General features: G+C 44.1%; 1 protein-coding gene across 4 annotated transcripts in view; it reads right to left on the reverse strand.

Moving 5' to 3' along the window:
* Positions 1-23,015, reverse strand: part of CEP162 (centrosomal protein 162) — an 857,607-nt gene that overhangs the window by 107,902 nt on the left and 726,690 nt on the right. For all 4 annotated transcript variants that reach the window (XM_085611039.1, XM_085611040.1, XM_085611038.1 and 1 more), the window contains one exon: positions 6,136-6,234. In XM_085611039.1, the coding sequence (XP_085467165.1) occupies positions 6,136-6,234 (99 nt within the window). The remainder of the gene's footprint in view (positions 1-6,135; positions 6,235-23,015) is intronic.

The raw sequence follows: 23,015 nt of genomic DNA on the forward strand, positions 1-23,015 counted from the left end.
TTCGGGTCAAGGCGATGGAGTCTTTCCTCCTCTTTGGAAGGATGAGGGTGTGGGTAGGAAACAGGGAGGGTAATGGACTGCCCCAAGTGGAAAGGAGTAACAACTTTTGGTAGGAAGGCAGCCCTGGTCCTGAGAACCATCCGTTCAGCATGTAAGGTAAGAAAAGGAGGTTTGGAACTAAGAGCTTGAAGCTCACTCACCCTCCTTGCCGAGGTTATGGCCACAAGAAAGACCACCTTAAAGGACAACAGCCTCAACGGACAGCTATGTAGAGGCTCAAAAGGGGACCCCATCAGAAAGTTCAAAACAAGATTAAGATCCCACTGTGGCATTACAAAAGGAGTGGGAGGAAACATGTTTGTAAGGCCCTTAATGAACCTCAGAACAACCGGAGATTTAAATAGCGACGGTTGATCCGGAAGGCATAAATAGGCCGATAAGGCCGAAAGATAGCCCTTGACCGTGGCCACAGCACAACCCTGCTGAGCCAAGGAAAGGGCAAACTGGAGCACCTCAGAAAGATGGGCTTTCAAAGGGTCAATGGATCTCTCTCCACACCATTTAACAAACTTGGACCACCTGTAGGAGTAAAAGGACTTGGTGGAGTGTCGCCTGGCCGATAAAATAACATCCACCACATCAGATGGGAGAGAGAAAGAATTCAGGTTGCCCCGTTCAATCTCCAGGCATGAAGGTGTAAGCTCTGGAGGTGGGGGTGTAGAACCTGCCCCTCCGACTGCGAGAGGAGGTCTGCCCTCAGAGGGAGACGGAGCGGAGGGCACGAGGAGAGGTGGAGAAGATCTGTATACCACACTATTCTTGGCCAATCCGGGGCGATTAATATAACTTGGGCCCGGTCTTGGCGAATGTTCCTCAGAACCCGAGGAATCAAGGGTATGGGAGGCAACGCGTAAAGGAGTCGTGAGCCCCAACTCAACTGAAACGCGTCCTCCAACGCCCCCTGCATCGGAAACTGGAGGCTGCAGAATGACGGGCAGTGCGCGATCTCGCGGGTGACGAACGGGTCCACCCGAGGTGTTCCCCACGTCCGAAAGACGTAACGAACTACCTCCGGATGGAGCCTCCACTCGTGGTCGGCGGAGAACTGCCGACTGAGACTGTCCGCATGCACGTTCAGCACCCCGGCCAGATGATTTGCCATCAGACAAATCTGATGGTCCTGAGCCCAGGACCACAGACGCAAGGCCTCTCTGCAGAGACAAAGAGACCCCACCCCTCCCTGCTTGTTGACATACCACATCGCGGTCGTGTTGTCCGTCAGGACTTGAACAGACTGACCGCGAAGGGAGGAAGGCCTTGAGCGCCAAACATATCGCCCGCAATTCCAGAAGGTTGATGTGAAGCAAACTTTCCTTTGAAGACCAAAGACCCTTGATCTCCAGATCCCCCAGATGAGCACCCCACCCTAGGGTGGATGCATCCGTTATCACTGTGGCCACCGATGGAGGAAGATGGAAGGGCTTTCCTTGGGACAGATTGCCCTCCACACTCCACCAAGATAGATCCGCTGCAGCTTCTCTGGAGATCTTGATAGACTCCCTGAGATCCCCGTTGTGCTGATACCACTGCTTGCGGAGGCACCACTGGAGCGCCCTCATGTGCCAGCGTGCATGGTTGACCAACAGAATGCAGGAAGCGAACAGACCGAGCAGGCGAAGGACCTTCATAACTGGAACAACCGCTCCATTGTGGAATAAAGGGACCATTTCCTGAATGTCGAGAATCCTTTGAGGAGGAGGGAATGCTCGACACACAGTAGTATCCAGTACTGCCCCTATGAACAGGTTGCGTTGAGAGGGCACTAGGTGAGATTTGGGCACATTGATCGAAAAACCCAAGTCGAATAACAGCTGAGATGTTACCTGCAGATGACGCTGCACCATCTCTGGGGACTCTGCCTTCAGAAGCCAGTCGTCCAGGTAAGGGAAAACTGGAATCCCCAACCTCCTGAGATGAGCAGCCACCACTGCCATCACCTTTGTGAAGACTCGAGGTGCGGTAGTAAGACCAAACGGAAGGACCGCAAACTGGTAGTGTTGCGACCCAACCGTAAAACGGAGATACTTCCTGTGCGACTTCAGGATCGGGACGTGGAAGTACGCGTCCTGCAAGTCGAGCGACACCATCCAGTCTCCTTGCTGCAACGCTTGAAGGACCTGCGCAAGGGTCAGCATCTTGAACTTCTCCTGTTTCAGGTAAAAATTCAAGATTCTGAGGTCCAGGATTGGACGCAATCTGCCGTCCCTTTTGGGAATCAGGAAATACCGGGAGTAGCATCCCTGACCCCTTTCCTACTCCGGAACCACCTCTATTGCACCCTTCCGAAGCAAGGCTAGAACCTCTTTCTGCAGGAGAAGCAGATGGTCTTCCGAGCAATAACCTTGACAAGGAGGGTAAGGGGGAGGAAACTCCCGAAAGGGAAGGGCGTACCCAGTCTCTACGAGGATCAAAACCCAAAGGTCTTTCGTAACAGATTTCCAACCCCGTAGAAAGTAGGACACCCGACCCCCCACAGGTTTTACATGATCCGGGATGGGGGATATAGGGCTGCTTCCCTGAAGCCTCATTGGGAGCAGAGGAAGAGGACGAAGAAGAGGGGTTACGGCCAGAACCTCTCCGACCCCTTTGTCTCCCTCTATATGATTTATAGAGGGGATTCTGTTGCTGCTGCTGCTGCTGCTGTTGGGGCTGTCGGAAGGAGCGAAAAGATGACCTTCCAAAGCTTCTAAACTTCCGAAAAGCTGAACCCCTAGTCGGTGCCTGTAGACCCAAGGACTTCAACGTTTTAAAGACAGCAGATTGACTGTGAAGGGCAGAGTCTGCTTTCTCCCCAAACAGTTTCTGTCCGTCAAAAGGCAGATCAACCAAAGTAGCCTGAACATCCGCCGAGAATCCCGAGGAACGGAGCCAAGCTTGCCTCCTTACAGCTATAGACGACCCCATAATTCTCGCCACCGAGTCCGCCGTATCCACCCCTGACTGGATCACTTGTCTCGCAGCTGCCTGTGTGTCAGCAACAACCTCCAAGAAGGAAGACTTATCCCCCTCGGGCAATTTAGGGGCCAAAGATTTAATGGAGTCCATCAAGGCATGAACATAACGCCCCAGCAGGCAGGTGGCATTAGATGATTTTAGTGCCATACTTCCTGTAGAGAAGGACTTTTTCGCTGCTTGATCCATTTTCTTGGACTCCCTATCTGCTGGAGTCTGAGGGAAAGCACCCGTAGCATGTTTCGAACAGGAAGCCTGTACAACTAAGCTTTCCGGAGACGGATGCGCAGACAGAAACTCAGGGTCCCCAGGTGTAACTCTGTACCTCCTTGCTACCTGCCTGGAAACCGCCGGAGATGAAAGAGATTTCTTCCACACCTCCAAGACCGGCTCCAAGATGGCATCATTGAAAGCCAACAAAGGTTCAGATGTTGACGACGGAGAATGCAACACCTCCGTAAGTAAGTTCGACTTGTACTCCACAGAAGGCAGTTGCAAATCCAAGAGTTCCTCGGCCCTCTTAATCACCACATGATAGGGTGCCAACTCCTGAGGAGGTGAAGATCTCGCAGAAGCATGCTCCCACTCCGGGGTTGTATCCAACCCACTTGCTTCTTCTATACCTTCAAACTCATCCGAAGAAGAGTCGACTTCCCCTTCTTCCACCTCTGCTCTATATCTGTCCTCCTCCAAAATCCTCTGGGCCTCCCTCCTCGAACGAATCCGGGAAGCCGGCGTCGTCAACGTCGTTCTCAGCGTCGGTGGAACCAGAGGTACCGGAGTCGGCGGCGCCATAGATGGAGTCGGCGGCAGCGGACGCGGCGCCGACAGAGTCGGACGCGGCGTCGAGGAAGGCTCCGAAGTCTGATGGTCCATCCGAAGTCGTGCCGGATCCATAGTCGGCGCCGGAAACTGCCACGAAGGCGCCATCGGCATAAAGGGCAAAAAGGGGGCCTGAGCATACTGCTGCGGCACCCCTAGCGTAAAGGCCATCGGACCCACGGGACCAGTTGGCGCTCCAGATGGGTAGGCCGCCCTATTAAAAATACCATACATGGCATTTAGAAAGCTTGAGGAATCTGTACCTGGAGCCGGGAATTGGGGATAAGGGACCGCCCCTGTATCCCCTTGTGGAGTCACCGGCGTCGGCTCCGCAGAATCATCCACCGGAGCCACAGAGTCATCCGGTACCGGAGCAGCCTCCTCCTGCTCTTGCTCATCCAAAGGAACATCAGACTCCACCTGACCCGGAGTCGAAGCCTTAGACGGGGCCGGTGACGGCGTCGGGGAACGAGCTGGAGCCCGCTTCGGGGAGGGAGACTTCGGAGACTTGGAAGGAGAAGGAGAAGGAGACAAGGCCTTGCTCCGACGTCGACGGGGCGAAGCCGACCTCGACTTCCTGGACCTCGAGGACCGATGCCGAGAAGAATGCTTCCTCTTCTTGTGGTGTTTCTTAGACTTCGACGACCTCGAAGTCGATGACGCCCGCTTCGACTTCTCCTTTTTTCTCCCTCTCTTCTCCTCACCGATCTTCTTCATGAAGAGCTTAGTCTTCCTCTCCTTCAGCGCTTTAGGATTCATGCTCCTACAGCACCCGCACTCTTCCATATCGTGGTCTGAAGAAAGACACCATAAGCAGTCCTGATGCGGATCCGTCATGGACATTAGGCCTCCGCACTCCCTACATGGCTTAAAGCCCGACTTCCTCGTCGAAGACATACTGGATTTTAACACAGTAACACCGCTAAACTACAAAGTAGCTAGAAAGCACTGGAAAAAAAAAACGTTGCGCGTCGACGACGCGGAAAAAAGGGAACAGACGTCATCACGCCGACGTGGGCTTCTTATGGCTCCGATGACGTCGTACAGAGTCGCGTGCGGAGCCGATGCATTGTGACGTCGCCCACGTCGACGTGGAGTGCTGGGAAATAAAAGTTCCGTGGAATGCTGGCGCAGGGGATATTCACAAGGTGAGGAATCCACTGGCAGATGTATCCATCAGAAACAATTATTTCAAAGCACATAGTTTACCAAAAATACCAGCTGTCTCTTATCCCTTCGATTAATGTCAGCACTTATGGCCTAGTCAGGCTGGGACATACCATCGTTAGATTTGTGACTCAGAACTCTACAGGAAGATATTCCACAAGACGTTAAACAGAAGAAAAAGTCTCAATAAAATCAGAAAATCTACACTCTTTGCTCTGGTATGCACACAGGTAAAAGATGGACTTTAGTGGCTACATTACAAACTGTGGAACCTAGAAATCTGGGTTCTCTTTCAGCCTTTGGTACTTGATCAACATAATCTGGATGACCATGGTTAAACAAATGTTTCAACCACTGAAGTGGCGGCTCGCATAGGGTGTGCTGCAGGGCAGTGAGGCGGGTCAGGGGAGAGGCAGGATGGGGGGTTAGTAAACACGGACATACGAAGGAATGGAGTAATTACTTTCCTCCGTTCCGTCGCATGTCCGAGTTAACTACCCCAACGCTGCCCCGCCACCCCACAGCATGCCCTATGCGAGCCGCCACTGAACCACTGCTTGAACTTGAAAATTTGTAAAATTTAATTGTGTGTGTAATGTAAGTATGTAATAGCTTACGACTCTCCCACCAAGTTATGACTCTCCTGTATCAACCACACCTCGAACAATACTGTTCTAAGCATAGTACTTTATTTGTAAGACTCTCAGGCTAAAATAAAAATAAAATATCATTTATAAACAGTTCTGCTGCTGTGAGAGCCAGATTTGGTCTAAGTGAATTACCTAAAATAAAAAATAGGGCACTACAAGCCTGAGTAACATTAAGAGCATGTATTATTAATAAGGATATACATTCTGTGTGTAAACTGTAACACATGCGATGAGTCATGGCAGTTATCCACACATAGCAGGGTTAGATAAACCCTTTTGTTACTCACACATTTTTTAAATCCACCCATCATCACTTTCATAATATGATCCTGGCCTTCAGTCATTTGAACAGGCACTCTGGGATATCAATAAAAATGTGTAAAAGACTATGAATGCACGCAATAAAATATATAGTTATGTAAAAAGAATCATTTAAGAATGCGGACTGTGAAAATATAACAATAAAATGTGTTTTTCAAATCACCTCCTTTTGGAGAATGTCCTCTCGAATTTGAAGCCTTGCCAGGGATTCGCGATCTCGCTGAAGCTCATTAACTTGCTCTTGAAGATGTTTTATGAGAATCTGGGGAAACATTTTCAATACTCCTCATTAAAAAAGCACGTACTTGATACATTATTAAAAATGTAAACACACTTGTAAACGTGAATATTTATGACTGATAATGTCTGCATGGGCTACTTTTGTTAATCAGTCTGCCATACAATAATACAGTAAAGTATAGAAAATGTAAAGAATTAACTTCAAGTTCTGAAAGGGGCACAAATGTACTTGTTAGCTCGAAACCTCACCAATGGAGTAATTCGTGCATACAACTGGATACTAATCTTAACCAAACAATGAAGCAAAAACATCACAATATCAATAACTGTATCTGTTATGATTTCAAGATCGCTTGACAATGAAATCAGTCCAACAAAGATCTCACAGAGAGAGTAAAATATAGAAAGTGTAGCAGTCTCTTTTGGCATTGGCAGTTTGCTTCTGCACTGAACCCTGCTAAACACTGAATATGGCAAATTTCGTGATTCAAATATAAATTGATCCGTTGGCATGTCCACTCTTTTTAGCATCAAACTCTAAACGGCATTGTTAGTGGGGTAACACAAACTGACGAAACCTCATTGCAGAATGTGATGAGGCCCCCGTAAGTCTCCCAGTCCCATACCTCACAGATATTTATTTGATTGATTTTAAAGGTTTTGTATAGTGCAAACATGACCCTTGCGGGTATCAGAGCGCTTTACAGGGGAAGCATAGGGCAAAGTACGACGTATATCATTATGACCTCCTAATATAGATAGTTGCAAAAGTGTATGCGTAAAAACAGAAAATACAAAAACATCAAACAGTGATGGCAACATCCGTTATGCGGGTCATGTCGTTGACCATGTAAGTTTTCTCATGAGTAGAGACTTCTTTCTTGAAAGAGGCAGTAGAGGGATTAAGTCTGGTTTCTAGGGGCAATGTGTTCCAGATTCCAGAGAAGGCTTGGTTGTATGTTTTCTTTTTGGAAAATCTTCGTAGTTTCACAAGAAGAGTGCTGGAGCACCTGGAAGATCTATCGCCACCCGAGACCACAAAGTTCTGGCCAGATATCTCGGGGTCTTGTAGTGAAGGGCTTTGTGAGTCATGAAAGCGATGATTTTTAGTTGAATTCTTCCTCCAAGTGGAAGCCAACTGAGAGTTCTAAGGTCAGGGGAAATGTGGCAGTGTCTTTTAAAACCCATGAAGAGGTTGGCAACAGAATTGAGGGAGGCTCTTAGAGGGGCCGTTGTAGTTCTGGGAAGTTTACAAAGAGTTGCACTCCCATAATCTATTCTGGGAATTACTAGAGCTTGCACTGCCAATTTGAAGTCACTAGAGGGAAGGAAGGGTTTTCATTTTCTCAGAATGCTCATCTGTATGTTCGCTCCTTTTATTGCGGCGCTGATATGTTTATGCATGTTTAGATTCCTGTTGAGTGTTATTCCAAGAGATCTTGCCGAGTCAAAAACTTGAGGCTGGCAGTTGAGCACTGTAAGCTGTTCAAGCCATTCCTCTATGATTGGGATGGGAAATTAGGAGGACTTTAGTCTTGAGGGTGTTTAGTTTAAGGTGGCTTTTTCAGCAAGACAAAACTACATTTTTTTTCTAGAGTTAAGTTAAGAGATCTGATGTCCTCCGGGAAGGAGGCCTTTAGGTACAGTTGTGTAGCGTCTGCGTACATGTGATAATGAATGTTGGAGGAGTTAAGAATTTCGGTAAGAGGTTCCATGAATAGGTTAAAAGGGGTGGGTGAAAGGGAGGAGGCCTGCGGGACTCCTAACGTGACTGGGATGGACTTAGATAGAGATTGGTTGACCTTGAATCTTTGGGATCTGTTTTGGAGCAAAGAGGTGAACCAATTTAGTACGGCTCCTGATAGGCCCATTCTATGTCTTTGGAGGTCTAGAAGACTGTTGTATTGACAGTGTTGAATACCAGAGATAAGTTGAGCAGGATTAAAAGGCAAGCTTTGTTTTGCTCTAAGATTCTGTGCATTATGTGCGTCAGAGCCGATTCAGTACTGTGCCCTGCGCGGAAACCGGATTGGCACTGGTCCAGGAGGTCGAATTGTTTGATGTGGTTGCAAAGTTGGATGTATACACATTTTTCCAGGAGTTTAGCCAGAGTTGGAATGTTTGAGATCGGATGGTAATTGTTTAAGTCTGTGTGGTCCGCAGATTTTATTTTAGGATGGGGGGACACCTGCCCCAATTTAAGGTTTTCTGGTATAATTGTTGTAACCAAAAGAGGGGGACGAAGGGGCCTTTATCCACTCTTACAAGAGTGGGAGGTCCAGCATAAAACGGCCCAAATGAACGTTATACAAAAGGAAGTTATGCCGTTCCTCTATTATAAAAACGTATAGAAGTACAGAGTCAGGGAAGACAGGAATCCCAACTACCCCGGGGATTGGGGTCCGTGTGGGGAATCCATATTCCGGATAGTAAGGCCCTCACACACCCTTGCAGGTGTCATGCTTCTTCATCTGGTCAGCTCCTCGTCGGGTCGGCGGTGCAATACCCGACGGGCTCCCTATAACAGGGGCTCTTTGTCGGAGATCTTTTTATCCGAATGCCGTATGGTGAAGTGCGAGTGTGGGGGCAGAGTGGTGTAGAGTAGTGTAATAGCTTAAAATAGGGAAGGGAGTGCCGAAGTAAGCAAGTTTTATTCTGGGGGTCTCCTGCCCTAATTAAAAAATAAAGAACAGAAAACAAGGCACTAACCCGAGTGTAATGTCTCGTGTAGTGTGATTTCTCGTTTTACTCAGTGTGGGTCAACATGTTTCTCACTCTAGGATTTCTATCCTCGCGATTCTTCAGGACCTAAACAATAATAATTATCTACACCTAAAATTCTGTGGTGAAATTATCTACTCACGATAGTAGTGTCAAATGGTTAAAGTACCTGGATCTACCCTAATCAGTATGATCCCCAGGCTTCAACAGTACCCGGTGGGATTTGCATAGCGCCTGATACCTAAAGGTTTTAGGAAGTTGATGCGCGTTGTGCTCGGAAGTCGACCTGCCCTGTCCACCGGGTCCTGGTTTAATGCCTTGAAGCAGAGAGGCATTGATAATCTTGGTCCATAGTGGCAGTATCAAAGATTTTATCTCATTTAAGAAGTTAGAGGGTAGAGTCTTGATGGGCAAATGGTAAAGGTCGCCAGAGGAGAAGCAAGGGTGTTGTTGGGAAAGAAAGAATAATGCTCTAAATCCATCTGCAGGTCAATCATCATGTTTTCGGTCTTCTCACTGAAGAAGGAGGCACATTCCTCACAACTAGGTAATGTGCTCGGTCCAGCTAGGGGGGATTTGGTAGGCCATTTGATTGTGCTTTAACTAATTCAAATAGTATTTTGGGTCCGTTATTATCTTAGTCTAACTGGTTCCTAAAAACGTTTGCTTTAGACCTTCTGATATCTAGTAGTACTGGTAGCTCTTAGAAGCTTAAGGTGGTCAAGGGACGGGCAGGCTCTCCACCGATGTTAAATTAGTCTTAAGGTACATCTCTCTCCGAATTGAGGCTGCCATTGTACCATGAGTCTTTAGTTGAAAATCTTTTTCATTGTAGCAGTGCAAGCAAATCTAGTACCGAAGTCATGGAATTGAAGTAGTGGTTTGTAAGACCCTGTACATCTGATAAGTCATTAGGAGGAGGCAAGAGGTTATCACTGAGAGATGTTAGTAGATTGATGTTAGCGTTTTTAAGGCTCCTTTTCCATATTTTAGGTTTCGTAGTTTGAGCTGAGTTTAGTCTCACAGCTTCATTAATGAGGAATATAATGAAGAGGTGGTCCGACCAATCACAAGGAAGGATTGATTCAAGTTGAATGGAATCCGCATTGGCAATGACAAGATCTAATATTGAACACTTATCATGTGTGGGGCTGTTGCAGGTTTGATTCAGGTCGAGGTCCGTAAGGAACACTTTGAGGCTGTTTACAGCAGAGTCATTTAGGTGGTTCTAATGTAGGTTGAGATCTCCAAGGAAGATCTTGTTGTCCTGTGTTTGTAGTCAAGATATTCATAACCTGTTCGATGAAAGTGAGGTTGGCACCTGGAGGGTGATATAACGTATGCAAGGTGAAAACTGGTCTGATGTTACATGTGACATCAATACAAAGGTATTCGCAAGAGGATAATACCGGTAAGTGAGATTGTTTCACAGTAAGGCTATTCCGATGGATGCAGGCAATGTCACCCCCAGGTCTATTAGCTCTATCTAATCTAGTGATATCATGGTTTGGAAGGACCAGAATATCGAGGATGGGTATGGATGATTTATTTAACCTGGTTCTGGTCAGGAGTAGAAGGTCAGGTTTGTGAGAGAGTACAAGATCAGCTATGTCCGCCGCATATCTTGAAGCCAATCTACAATTCAGAAGTATACATTTGAGATGGGGCTAGGCAAGAACTGGGGAGTCCTGTGTGAGGGTGATTCACATAAGGTTGTGATTATTTATTCCTTTATGGTTGGGTCTTGGAACTCTGGGTGGATTAGGGGGATGGATTGGATTAGGGTATTACTATTTGTTTTATCAGGGCACGATGTAAAGCGATTGTGTTGCGGAAGATCGGAGGAGAGAGTGGATATCAATGGGCGATAAAGAATCCCTCAGTCGGAATGGCTGAGTAGTCGCAATGGGGTAGGGTAAAGTTCTCCATCTCGAGTGCAGGTGTTTCAGAGAAGATAACTGCATAGAGGGGGGGTTTGGAGAATAGTTACTATGATAGTTCATAACCAAATCCCTATTAGACCATCTGACCTTGGGTGACTGTAGGATAAGGCAAAGCAGGCTTTGCAGGTCTGCTTTGATTCGTTGTAGTGAGAGTGAGATCTCGTGAAGCATGGAATCTAGTGAGGGGTGTGTACCTACTACTTAGTCCGGGGGCAGGGGGGAGTGGGATGGCTAGGAGTGGGGCTTATGGGGTCGCAATATCCTGGGCCTATGTAGGGGGGCTGGTAGGAGGGGTGGTTATAGGGGGAGGAAGGGGATGGGATAGAGGCCAGTACCAAATGGGTGTGTGGGGGTCTGGAGCTATGATGTTGGCCAGAGTTAGCTGGACTAATTTAGAATTTGCGTTACGTAATGGGGGATGGGGTGTTGGCTGAGATCTGCTGGGGGGAGTGACTTTCACAGCAAAGAGATTCTGACGGAGCTGGACTGAGTGTGTACTGAGGTTGGGGGGGGTAATAAATGGCTACCTAGTGGGGGATTCTGGAGGCGTGTTAGAGGGAATTATCGAGTTTATAGGGCCTGTGGTGGGGGAATCAGATCTCATAGCCTTTTCCTTCATAAGAGGAAAAATATTGTCAAATAATTCCAAATTACGGTCTGAAGACTTAATGATTATGGAATATGGTCACTGTTGCTGCTGCACTATATATCGGTGAGGGGAAGATCGAAATCCTGAGACCGTGTAATGTTTTTCTAGAAGTGGAGATAGTGAGCAAAGAGAAGAAGGCTTTCCTCCATTGAGCTCTTCTCTTTGTGTAAAAGATGATATCACTGGTTAAAGCTCCTTTGTTCATGGAGAAGTAAGGATCCAAGCCCAGGTTATCAGGGTGTGATTTGAGAAGTTTATCTTTAAAACATTTGGCTGCTTTTTTTGTCAAATTTGGTGGGTATTTAATGGTATATGTAGGTCTTCCTGACAACTCCCTATTGGGGTCAAAGCTTATTTGAAGGACCATATCTAGTGTAGAATGTGGGAGGAAAGGTAATGATAGGTGGGGAAAGGAGGGGAGGGGGGTCTGGGAAAAATATGAGGCCGCAAGTTGGAGACAAGCTAAGGGGTGTAACTAATGAAGGCCAGGATGGAGTTAGGGATAATTCCTATAGAAAATAGTAGAAGGGGAAGTAGTAATCGGAGGAGGGAAGAAGCACTAGGAACACACCCGGACAGGTGCAAAAGTAAAAGTAAAAACGTAACAGGGTAGGAGTAGTGAGGCTGGAGAGAAACCTATCATGCGTGCTTATCGACTGAAGTTCATTAAAGGTCACTAGATTCTGCTGAAGATAGATCAATAAAGCAGAATAAGCTAGCTAGAGCAACTCCATGTACCGGAGAGGAAACAAGCAAGTGGTCAGTGTGCCGGCATGCACTTGTGGAGGATAGAGGTTGGTAGGCGACAATGGCTCAGATTAATACGTTTGCCTGAAGAGGTAGGGCACAAAAGGGCACGCATGTAAGGTCTATGCAGATATTTTTGTATAGTGAAAGAGAGGAAGTACCATTCCAAGATGGCTGCCACTCTAGCACTCTGCAAATGAGTCTTTCTTCTATGTTGTGTCTGGTGCTGCTAAGTCCATTCTTTGCGTTAAAACCACGGAGATCATAGCTCTATCAAATCTAAAAATAGATACGTTAAATTAGAGAAAATCACCTCACTGGCCAGCTGGTTTTCTGTTAGCCACGAAGCATGAAGGATACAATCGATGGGGGTGGGGGGACTGAGACACCGAAGCCACTTCTGTCTTCAAACCGATGCAGGAGCACTCCACCGCGTGATCACCGCATAGATCAGCGACTTTGCACCCAGGGTGTGAACAGGAGCACCAGTAGACCCCACCTGTGTCCCGAGCATGAGACCAGCCTATAGCAAGGGCGGGACACTTGATGGCAGCAGACTCAGACAATGGCAGTATCTGGGGAAAGGGTGTGCAGGCAGAAATGCGTGTCTCCCTCTTGATGAGCCACCAGGCTCCAACAAGTCGAGACGCTCTGTCGGTTTAGGGGAGGCAAGCTGAACTAGTTGCTGACCACAAGTGCATCGGTGCGTGCCTCCATCGGTCCCTCGAATTTCTTGTGGTCTCCGCAACTTCTCTGATGTCCCACCTCACGTGAAGGAAGCTGGACGGTGCAGCCGCGATCAAGATGGAGTCCACAGCAGTAGAGTGCTGTATCTAGATCCAAGCCACTGCACTGACAGATGTGCCAGAACCAGTTACTCGCAGGTAATTTCCGTTGCACCGGAAAGGAAATCCAAGTCGGGTGGGTGGATGGCAGGGTATAGTCGGGATAATCACAACACGGTGATCCCGCACCCAAGAGCTTTGTTGCTGTGCTCCCTATTGGCAGCCATATCCATTGATGTTGGGCTTAGTGGGGGCATCCTGCAGGGTGGGGATCCCCCTGCTCTGCGTTACGCCTCAGGGCCTTGTAAGTGTCCTTCAGTAGAAGGTACTCCCCAGCAGGAAACAGATGCACGTTCAACTACACTTTGTACCAAAAAATCTCACATTACCTCCCGAGGAAGAGTTAATCAGTGGCAACATTTAACAAGAGATCTTTACTTCTTTTGCAGTCACGTATGGCCAGCAACTGCGCAAGAGTTTAATGTGGATCAGTTATATTGGTTAAGAAGGCTCCAGTAACGTACAAGAAAGATGGGCTCGACCTCTCACCGAACTTAGCATCTGTACTTCGGCACTCAGTGCTGTCACAAGGGACTCGGGAAGAAAAGTAAAATACCCCCCAAAAATACTGAAAGTGTTCACTTGCAAATTGAAAATCAAGGCTTCTGCTATGATTATTTTTGTTAACTGTTCTATCTGTATTTATCTCCATTTTCTTTTCTTTTAACTGCCCTCATCCACATTTTTGTGGAAAAAATAAATTTGCATCTAGACTTTTTCACATTTATTTACACAAAAATATACACTAGTACTTGGATGCCTGCAGGTTGTACCGCTCAATAAAGTAACAGTCTATTTAATTATTAGAAGGTGTTATTGAGTTTTGTCTTTCAATGACTTCAGTTCGAAGTAGGTTTAGCCAAGTCTGTACTGTGGGATGCGCAAAACCACCGATACATTCAGTCATTGAAGTGAATCAATAGCTGGTACAATCATAAACATTTGTTTTCATTAACCATCACTCAATTGATCACCAATTTACAAAACCCTGTAAAAACGGGACCAAAGCTGATAATTGGATTTAAGTGTGAATGGTATATGGCTTTGAATGACCACAGGTCCAGGATACACAAAGGGAATCCACAGTTTTTTTCAAAAACTCTCCATGCTGTCAGGCCTCGTGGTAGCATGGGAAGTTTCATCCAAAGGAAAATGGGATCCTTATCCTGGTTGACGTAAAAAACAAGGCACCGGATCAGCACTGAAAACTTGCGGATTCTGAAACGTAACATCTCAAGGCCCCTGATAAATCGTACTGACCTCCCGGACTGGCTACCGGGCAATTTGGTGTGCTGCCAAGCTGGGGACTGATTTAGTTGATGGTGACCCCATCAACTAAATCAGCCCCCACTGCAGTGAAATCAGCCCCCAGCTGGGCAGCACACCAAAACTCCCGGTAGCCAGTCCGGCTCTGCTGAGCTCCAAGATACAGTTACATTCGCAGGCTCCTCAATGACAGTTTTTGGGGGCATCAAGTGTGACGACAAAATCTGTGGCCTTGGTTTAAAAATGAAGGCCACTGCAATGTCCTGTTGCTGACCCCCCTATGCCAGACTCAAATTAAACTGGGGTGCAACAGTGAATAGGTCAGCCCAGGAGTCGGTAGGCTGAATAAACGTTTTGTCTAGTCTCCCTGCAAAGGACTCATCCACAGATAGTTAGGAATACTGAGTAGTTATTCTGGGCATAGATTTGCAACTGAATACATCTTGCGATGACAGTTCCTCAAAGATTTTTTTTTGTTAAATATTTTTAATTGAAAAGTAAAGATAGTAAACATTACAATAGATAAACAAAATATAACAAGTTAAACAGAGTACAGAGTTAATAAACTCGTTTGGACGAAGATATGAAATACAAATCTAGTAATGAGAAGAACTAAATGATCCAGTAATAATTATTTATGTTTTATGAGTTGTTTTTTTTACAAAACGGAAGAGAGAGGAAATGAAAGACCAAAAAGAAGAAAGGGAGCGAACAAGAAGAAATAAAAAGAAAACCATGAGTTTTAGGAAGGTGAAGAGTGTGAAGATAGAAAAGTAGTTAAATGTAACCAAAGTAAATCAGATTTAATTTTTTGAGACACCAAAGAAGATGAAACAGTAAATATTTTATGTTCATCACAAATAAGATTCCACCAAACCAATATACATAATTTAGAATTATCTTTCCAACAAGTTAGCAAAATTTTAAAATCAAGAACAATAACAAGGTCAAATTAAAACAGGTTTTGAAGAAAGATGATCAAAATCAGCAGATAAAGTACCCCACAACAGATTTTGAATAGAGAAAGAAATATTACATGAAAATATCAATAAACATTTTAAATATATGGCTTTCCAAAATTCATTCACTTGTCAAAGTACAGTCGGAGGAGAGACATGACCAGCATAAGGGAGAAAAGGAGGAGTCAATTTTATGAAGGAAGGAGGGAGTAATAACAGCTCCGTTGTATATAAAAAATAAAGATTGTGTAATATTGGAAGCTTTGGAGGTACTAAAAATGTTACGCCACAATTGATTCCACTGATGGAGAGATAATGGTTGAGATAGATCTTTCTCCCATAAAAGTTCGATAGAGGATTTATTCCTTTTGGAGAAAGGGAAAGACAGAGATTTATATATGAAGGAAGCTCTGTGGTAGAATCATTAGTAACATTGTATAACGGTGTTATAGGGGTAAATGGAGTGACTTCAGATGTAAAGTTGTTGTTTAGTAAAAAGGATTGAAGTACAGGAAATCGTTGGTTATATTGTTGTAGACAGGAATCAGGGAGGCTATATATTTTCTGAAACTAGAATGGAGTTTTGAGAGACCAAATGATACACATAAAAAATACCCTTTTCCTTCCAATGTTTGAAATAAAATGATTTATGACGAAATTTGATAAATATATCGTACAAAAAAGAGGATGCAAGGAAAGATTGACAACAATCAGACCCTTGGGTATGTAATAGATGTTGGGGGTATTTTAAAATTGGGTTTTTAGATATGAATGTACAATAAGACATGAAAACAATATCATGAAATGAAAACATATGTAATGGAGAGTATTAAAAAACAATCCATGTTGGTATGGGAGAATCATGTATTCTTTAGACAAAGCATAACATTGTTGAATTAAAAAGGCAGTATAATATAACTTAAAATCGGGGAAACGTACACCACTTCAGTTTTCGGTCGAATTAGCTTAGAGAAAGAAATACGGACACGTTTGTTGTTCCAAAGGAATTTAGTAAAAATAGAAGTGATTTGGGAAAAATAATAATTAGGAATTTTAAAGGGTAACACAGAGAGCATAAAAAGAGCATGAGGGACAATCATCATTTTAATGGTGTCCAATCTACCCCACCAGGATAAAAATAGAGGAGACCAGGAAGATAATAACTTTTGGAGCGTAAGTTTTAAAGCAGTAACATTATGAGCTAGTGTACTGGGTTTTGTAGGGTAAAACCAGACCCCCAGCTATTTAATCTTATAGGGACACCATGTAAAATTAGTATGGTCAAACATATAGCGATAAAAAGGAGCAGTTTAGTGGTAAAATCTCAGTTTAAGAAAACTTTTGTTTGTAACCAGAAATACTGGAATAGAATCCAATCGCTTGTCCAAAAAAAAAAAAGAAAGGGTTCCAGAGAAGTTGAGTGATTAGACAAAATATATCAGAATATCATCTGCATAGGTAGAGAGTTTGATTTCTTGGGAATTTAATTTAAAACCAGTTATACAGGGATTACATCTGATACATTCAAGAAAAGGTTCTAAACAAAGAAGAAACAGTAAATGTTAGAGAGGACAACCTTGTTTAGTGCCTCTATGCATCTTAAAATAGGGAGAGAAATGACCATTGACAAATACACAAGCACCTGGTTCAACATATAGTAGTTTGATAAAAGCGATAACTGTTTGGTCAAAACCAAACCAACAAAGAGTAGAGAACATAAATTGCCAATGTATGCGATTAAAAGCTTTTTCAGCATCAAGTGACAGGACTGTGAGGGGAGAGGAATATATTTTCCCAAGGGCAAGATTGTTGAAAAACATTCTAGCATTAACAGATGCAAGTCTGCCCTTAATAAAACCAGCCTGGTCAGGTTCAATACAAATTGGAATAATATCCTCCAAACGAGATGCCAAACTTTTAGCAAACATTTTCACATCGTGATTGATTAACGAAATGAGGAGATAGTTTTTACAGAGGGTAGGATCCTTATCTGGTTTAGGGATAATGACAAGTGTTTACAAAAAAAACCCCACTAGCTTTAGAGCTAGCCAATAAAGAATGTAAAAGTTCTAGTAATTTAGTGAGCAAAAATAGAGATAAAGAAAGAAGTTTGACGGAAAAACCGCCAGGACCAGGAGCTTTAGCTTTTTTCAAAGACTTAGAAGCATCAATAATTTCCTGAAGAGAGATATCCATTTCAAGAGGTAAGAGAGTATCAGGAATGGAAGGAGAGTTAGGGATTCCCTGAAAAAAAGTTTTGATATCACATTCAGAAGGAGTTGTATCTTCTGTATATAGTAGATCATAATAGGATTGGAAGGTATTTATAATGTCAGAATCAGAGGACATCACATTGTTATTATGTTCACAATTAACAGGGCTAATAGTTTTTCATTCCATTTAGATTTTTAAATAATTGGCCAAAATTTTACCAGCCTCATTTTGGCTTCCATGGTATTTGGACTTAAATTTAATAAAGAAATTATTTATTTATTTGGAGTTTTTTATAGAGCTTACAATACCCGAGGGTATCAGAGCGCTTTACAGCATACATTATGCTGTAGAAACATTATGTATAGAAACAAACATTAGAATACAGTGAGTAGTATCTAGAGTACTGGAGGTCAAAAAAGATAAAGGTCATTGGCCAGATGCACAGAGATGACGGTTGAGGAGAAATTCTTTTGAAGATCATGAAGGACGGATTAGTCCTGATGTGGGTAGGGAGAGAGTTCCAGATTTTTGGGGCATTCCCAGAGAAAGAGCGGGAGAGGGCTTTTTGTTTATGTCTTTTTGGGGGGATTAAGAGGAGCGAGTTGGAGCTTCTTAGGTTACTTGATTGTCCAGCTTTTGTGAGTTTGCCAGCGAGGTAGTCCGGTTTGCCTGTGTGTAAGGCTTTATGGGTGAGACAGGCAGTTTTGAAGGTGCAGCATGCTTCAATGGGTAGTCATTTTAGGGCCTGTAATGCAGGGGTGATGTGGTCGTGTTTCTTGGAACCTGTGACCATTCTTGCTGCTGCGTTTAGGGTGGCTCTCATGGGGGATGTGTGTGTTTTCGCTGTCCCTGTTAGTGTGGCATTTCAATAGTCAAGTCTGGACAGTACTAGAGATTGGGTTGAGATTTTTAGGTCATTGGGGGGTATGAAAGGTTTGATTTTGTTGAGGAGTTTTAGGTTGTAGAGGGCGCCTTTTGCTGTGGATTTAATGTGGGAGCTCATGTTGAGACTTGGGTCTAGAGAGATCCCTAGTGATTCAGCTGAGTTTGCTGGAGTGAGTTTGCAGTTTAGGGAGTTAAGGCTGTTTATCCATTCTTGGATCTGAGGGGGTTGTTTGTGATTGGAGAAGACAAGGATTTCAGTTTTTTCTTGGTTGAGTTTGAGGTGGTCGAGTGTTAGCCAGTATTCTACTTTTGAAAGAGTGGAGTTGAGACATAGGATGTCATTGAGGGAGGAGATCTCGAGGTACATCTGGGTGACGTCAGCATAGAGGTGGTAGACGATGCTGGCTTGTTTTAGAATGGTAGCGAGCGGTTCCATGTAGATGTTCGAGAGTGTGGGGGAGATGACTGGGCCTTGAGGGACACCTCGAGTTGAGGGGGAGGTGTCGGACATTGAGCTTTTGATTTTTATGATTTGGGAGCAGTTATGTAGAAATGAGGAGAACCATTTTAGGACATTGCCATCTGCTCCGACACGCTTTTGTAGGGCGTCTAAGAGTAGGTTGTGATCAACCGTGTCAAAAGGAGCTGATAGGTTGAGGGTGACAAGTAGGCAGCATCTGTTGGAGTCAAGGGAGTTGTGAATGTCATCGGTAATGCTCAGTATAGCGGTTTCTGTGCTGCATTCCTTCCTGAACTCGGATTGGTGTGAGTCAAGTAGGTTGTTAGATTCCAGGTGTTGGTTCAGTTGGGAGAGAACACATTTCTCCCGGATTTTGGCTAGGATAGGAAGGTTGGTGATGGGCCTAAAGTTTTTGAGGTCATTCGGGTCAGCATCAGTTTTTTTAGAAGGGGGGTGACTTGGCCTTGTTTGAGGCAGTCGGGCATCAGTCCGTTGATTAGGGAGCTGTTGATAATCTTTGTCCACAGTGGGGTTAGGGTAAGGTTGAGTTTCTAAGCTAAGGAGGCGGGTAGAGGGTCTGCGTAGTGGTTGGAGGGTTTGGAGTTGGCAATCACATTAGAAATGTCCTCTTCGGATAGAGGTTGGAATTCCTTCCACCGCTTGGGGGAAAATGGGGGACTAGGGTGAGGGCTGATTTCGGGGGTAGACAGAGGAGGGATCTCGGCTTTATTACATTATTACATGCATCAACCGTAACAATCTTATTCAGGGCAGACTTGGCTTTAATCAGTTCCTGTGAGCTCGAGGAGGATTTGGAGGTGAAGTAGATATGTTCAAGAACTTTTATATGTTGGAGAGCTCAGAGGTACTCAACACCCAATACTTTTTTCTTTCTGGCTGAGCACACAATAATGAGGGCCCTGAAGGAAGCCTTAAAAGCATCCCAATTATTATGAACAGAGGTATCTTTAGATTGATTGAATCAATTGAAAAAATTCATTAATAAGAGAAGTCGCTTCCAAAAGAAAGGTTTAGTCTGATAGTAAAGAATTATTAAAACGCCAACGACCCTGTTTAGTGGTGTTGAGGGACATATCAAAAGAAGACAAAACAGGAGCATGATAAGAACCAATTTCTGATTATTGAATAGAGGGAAGTAAGGATTTGGAAACCAAAATATAAGCAATACGAGACATAGTGAGATGTACATTGGAAAAAATGTGAATTCATATATATATCAGGATTATAAGTTTTCCATACATGAAAGAATATATGAAAAGAAATGGCAAATTTAAAAGCTTTTTGAGACTTATCAGCTTTAAATTTACAGTTAGACTTTCTATCGGTAAACGAGTCTAACCAGTCATTAGTCACCAGCAGCAATGATATTAGGATTAGCAATAGAAGAAAGTTTCAATTGAACATTTTGCCAAAATTCAGTGTCAGATTTAACAGGGCCATAAATTTTAAAGGAGAGTAATGTGATTTTGAAATATATTAGCATAAACCAAAACCCATTGTCCATTCATTTCACATTCAGTTGATAAAATGTGAATATTCAGTGACTTGTGGAATAGAATGGCTACACCACCTTCACGGTTAACAGCAGGAGAAAAAAGTAACCTGACTAACTCATTGACGCCTAAGTTTAAGTGATTCAACATCATTACAATGAGTTTCCTGCAAAAATGCGATATGTGCATTAAGGGGAGAGGAGTTGGCCTAACGGTTAGGGCGCTCGATTTCGGACCTGGGGGAACTGAGTTCGAGTCTCGGTAACGACGCCAAACCTTCTGTGATTCTGGGCAATTCACTTAATCTCCACGTGCCTAACAAAACAAAAAAAAAACGAATGTGTGTCCTCATGTAACGTAACTGGTGCTATGTAAAGCGCTCTGATACCTGATTGGATTCGGGTCAAGTTCGCGCTATATAAAACTCTGCTAAAAAAAAAATCCTCAAAGATTTTGACATTTGAAGGAATCTTCAGAATGTACTCCACTTACAGGAACGGTTTTCTAAAAAAGTAGCTACGATAGCTAAATTGTATGAAGATTTATGGACGAAGAGATTACTTTCCTTCGTTGAGCATTAGCCATAGCTTGTGAAAGGCTTTTACAGATAACTGGAAGAGTTTAACGGATACCTGGACGTCTACAAGTATATTTTCACATTCATGGTACCAATGGCTCAGTTTAACTTGGAGACCTCCTAGTTTCCCGAATAAACAGAGAACAGACATGAAATGGTGGAATTCGAAAATGCATAAGTAAAAAGACAAGTTAGTCCATACATTTCTTAAACCATGTGATGCTATGCTATGTAGGGAGTCGCACGCTCATTTTAAGCTTAATGCATGCACTAGTTTGTTGCACTCTTTTTCACCTAATCATAATTTATGTTATTACATGCTTTTTAAGTACTGATGAACAAGCTACTTACTTTCTGTAACACTCTTTCTGGAGGATACTGGTCTGCTAACACCTTGTCCTCTTGGGATGGCAAAGGTTTGAGTTGGCTGCTCTATGGGCTGCCTTTGGCCCAGAGATTATTCTATGAATGTTCTGTACTGTTGGTGGAACTGATGAGACGGTAAGAGTATGCCTTAGGAGGGGACAAAAACACAACTGCCTTTAAAACTCTCCAGAGCAGAGTGTTGTTTCCCCAAAAAGTCTGAAACCATCAAAAGGTCATACAAAAGATATACCTGAATGTCGTGTAGAAATCCGTTGCAAGCACCTAGACAAGACATTTGAATGTAACACTAGTGCCTGCGGCACTGCCTCAACATATATTTTGCCGCTTTCTGTCGGTCTTGGATTGTTTTGGCAATGGCATTTCTGAATGCCTCAGGAACAACCAAGAACTCTTTTTCCAAATGTATCAATGTGTTTTGACTCTCTGCCTGGCACCGAAGAAGGGACTGGAATACGGTTAATTTTACTTGTGGAACTTGGACCAGTAAGCTCTCTGGAGCTGGATGTTCAGTTGGAAAGGGTGGATCTCCAGGGGATAAGCTATGCCGCCTTGCCATTGGGTGATTAACTGGAGGAGATGAGCACAGCTTCATATATAATCCCATCAGGGTGTCTGTTAGGGAATCATTAAATGATACAAAGGGCTCTGGCATAGAAGGCTGAGACTGCAAACTCTCTGCTAAATGTTGGCTTTAGGTTTTGTAATCATAATGTGGAGATGTAGTACTTTTGCTGCTCTGCGTGCAACAAATACAAAAGAGGCCCATTCCTCAGTGGGGGATCCCGATGGAGATTTCAAGTCTGTTTAAGCAGCAGTATCTAAACCAATAACATTCTGTAAATCTAGGTATAGTCCTGCATCAGTATAATGAAGGAGGTGCATCTTGTTCAATTCCTTATTGTTCTCTGCAGTCGGTGGAATATTTTGATGCCCTTGAACCGCGTCTGAATTGGAGCTGAACACAGCCTTCAGGCTTCAGTAATACTGGTGCAGAGGAACAGGCTGTGGACCATCCAGGGTTGGAGGTTGCACATTTGTTGTTTTGAGACATGGGCCTGACAAAAGTCGACATTGGCTCTAGATTTAAATGAATGATCAGAATTTAATTTACCTTCTGCCATATGGGCATGGAGCCCAGTTCCCAGTTGGGAAGACACAATGGTAGAAGCACACTGAATTTTCCGTGTCCAGGCATCTTCCATCCTCTTTGCAGTTTGTGTCCTCTGCTGAAAGACGCACTCAGCATCATGGATCAAGTTTTTCATATTTTGTTTTTAGGTGTATGGGACATTCCTAAAGGATCATGGGGTTAATTGCTTTCCGTTTTTTCTTCTAGGTTAATTTTCTATCAGTTTATAAGAACAATGTCTCAAAGCACTGCAATTGCTCAGTTGCTGGACTTGTGTGGAACTCTTATTATTTGTATTTCTTGCACTCTACATAGCCCTCATCTGGTGCATAGGTTTGAGCCAGTTTGAAGGTTTTTTCTTGGCAGCCAGGTTTTACCTCCCAGCTCCATTTGGCTTCCTGAGCAAAATCTGGCTTCCTGTTTTAACCCTTGGAGCCTGAGGTTGCTGCTGGAGGTGGTAGGCTATAAATTCTAACTGAAAACGTTTTTAAGCCATTGTAAAGCAGA

This window comes from Triturus cristatus, chromosome 6 (genome assembly GCF_964204655.1).
Source record: "Triturus cristatus chromosome 6, aTriCri1.1, whole genome shotgun sequence".
Classification (NCBI taxonomy): Eukaryota; Metazoa; Chordata; class Amphibia; order Caudata; family Salamandridae; genus Triturus; species Triturus cristatus.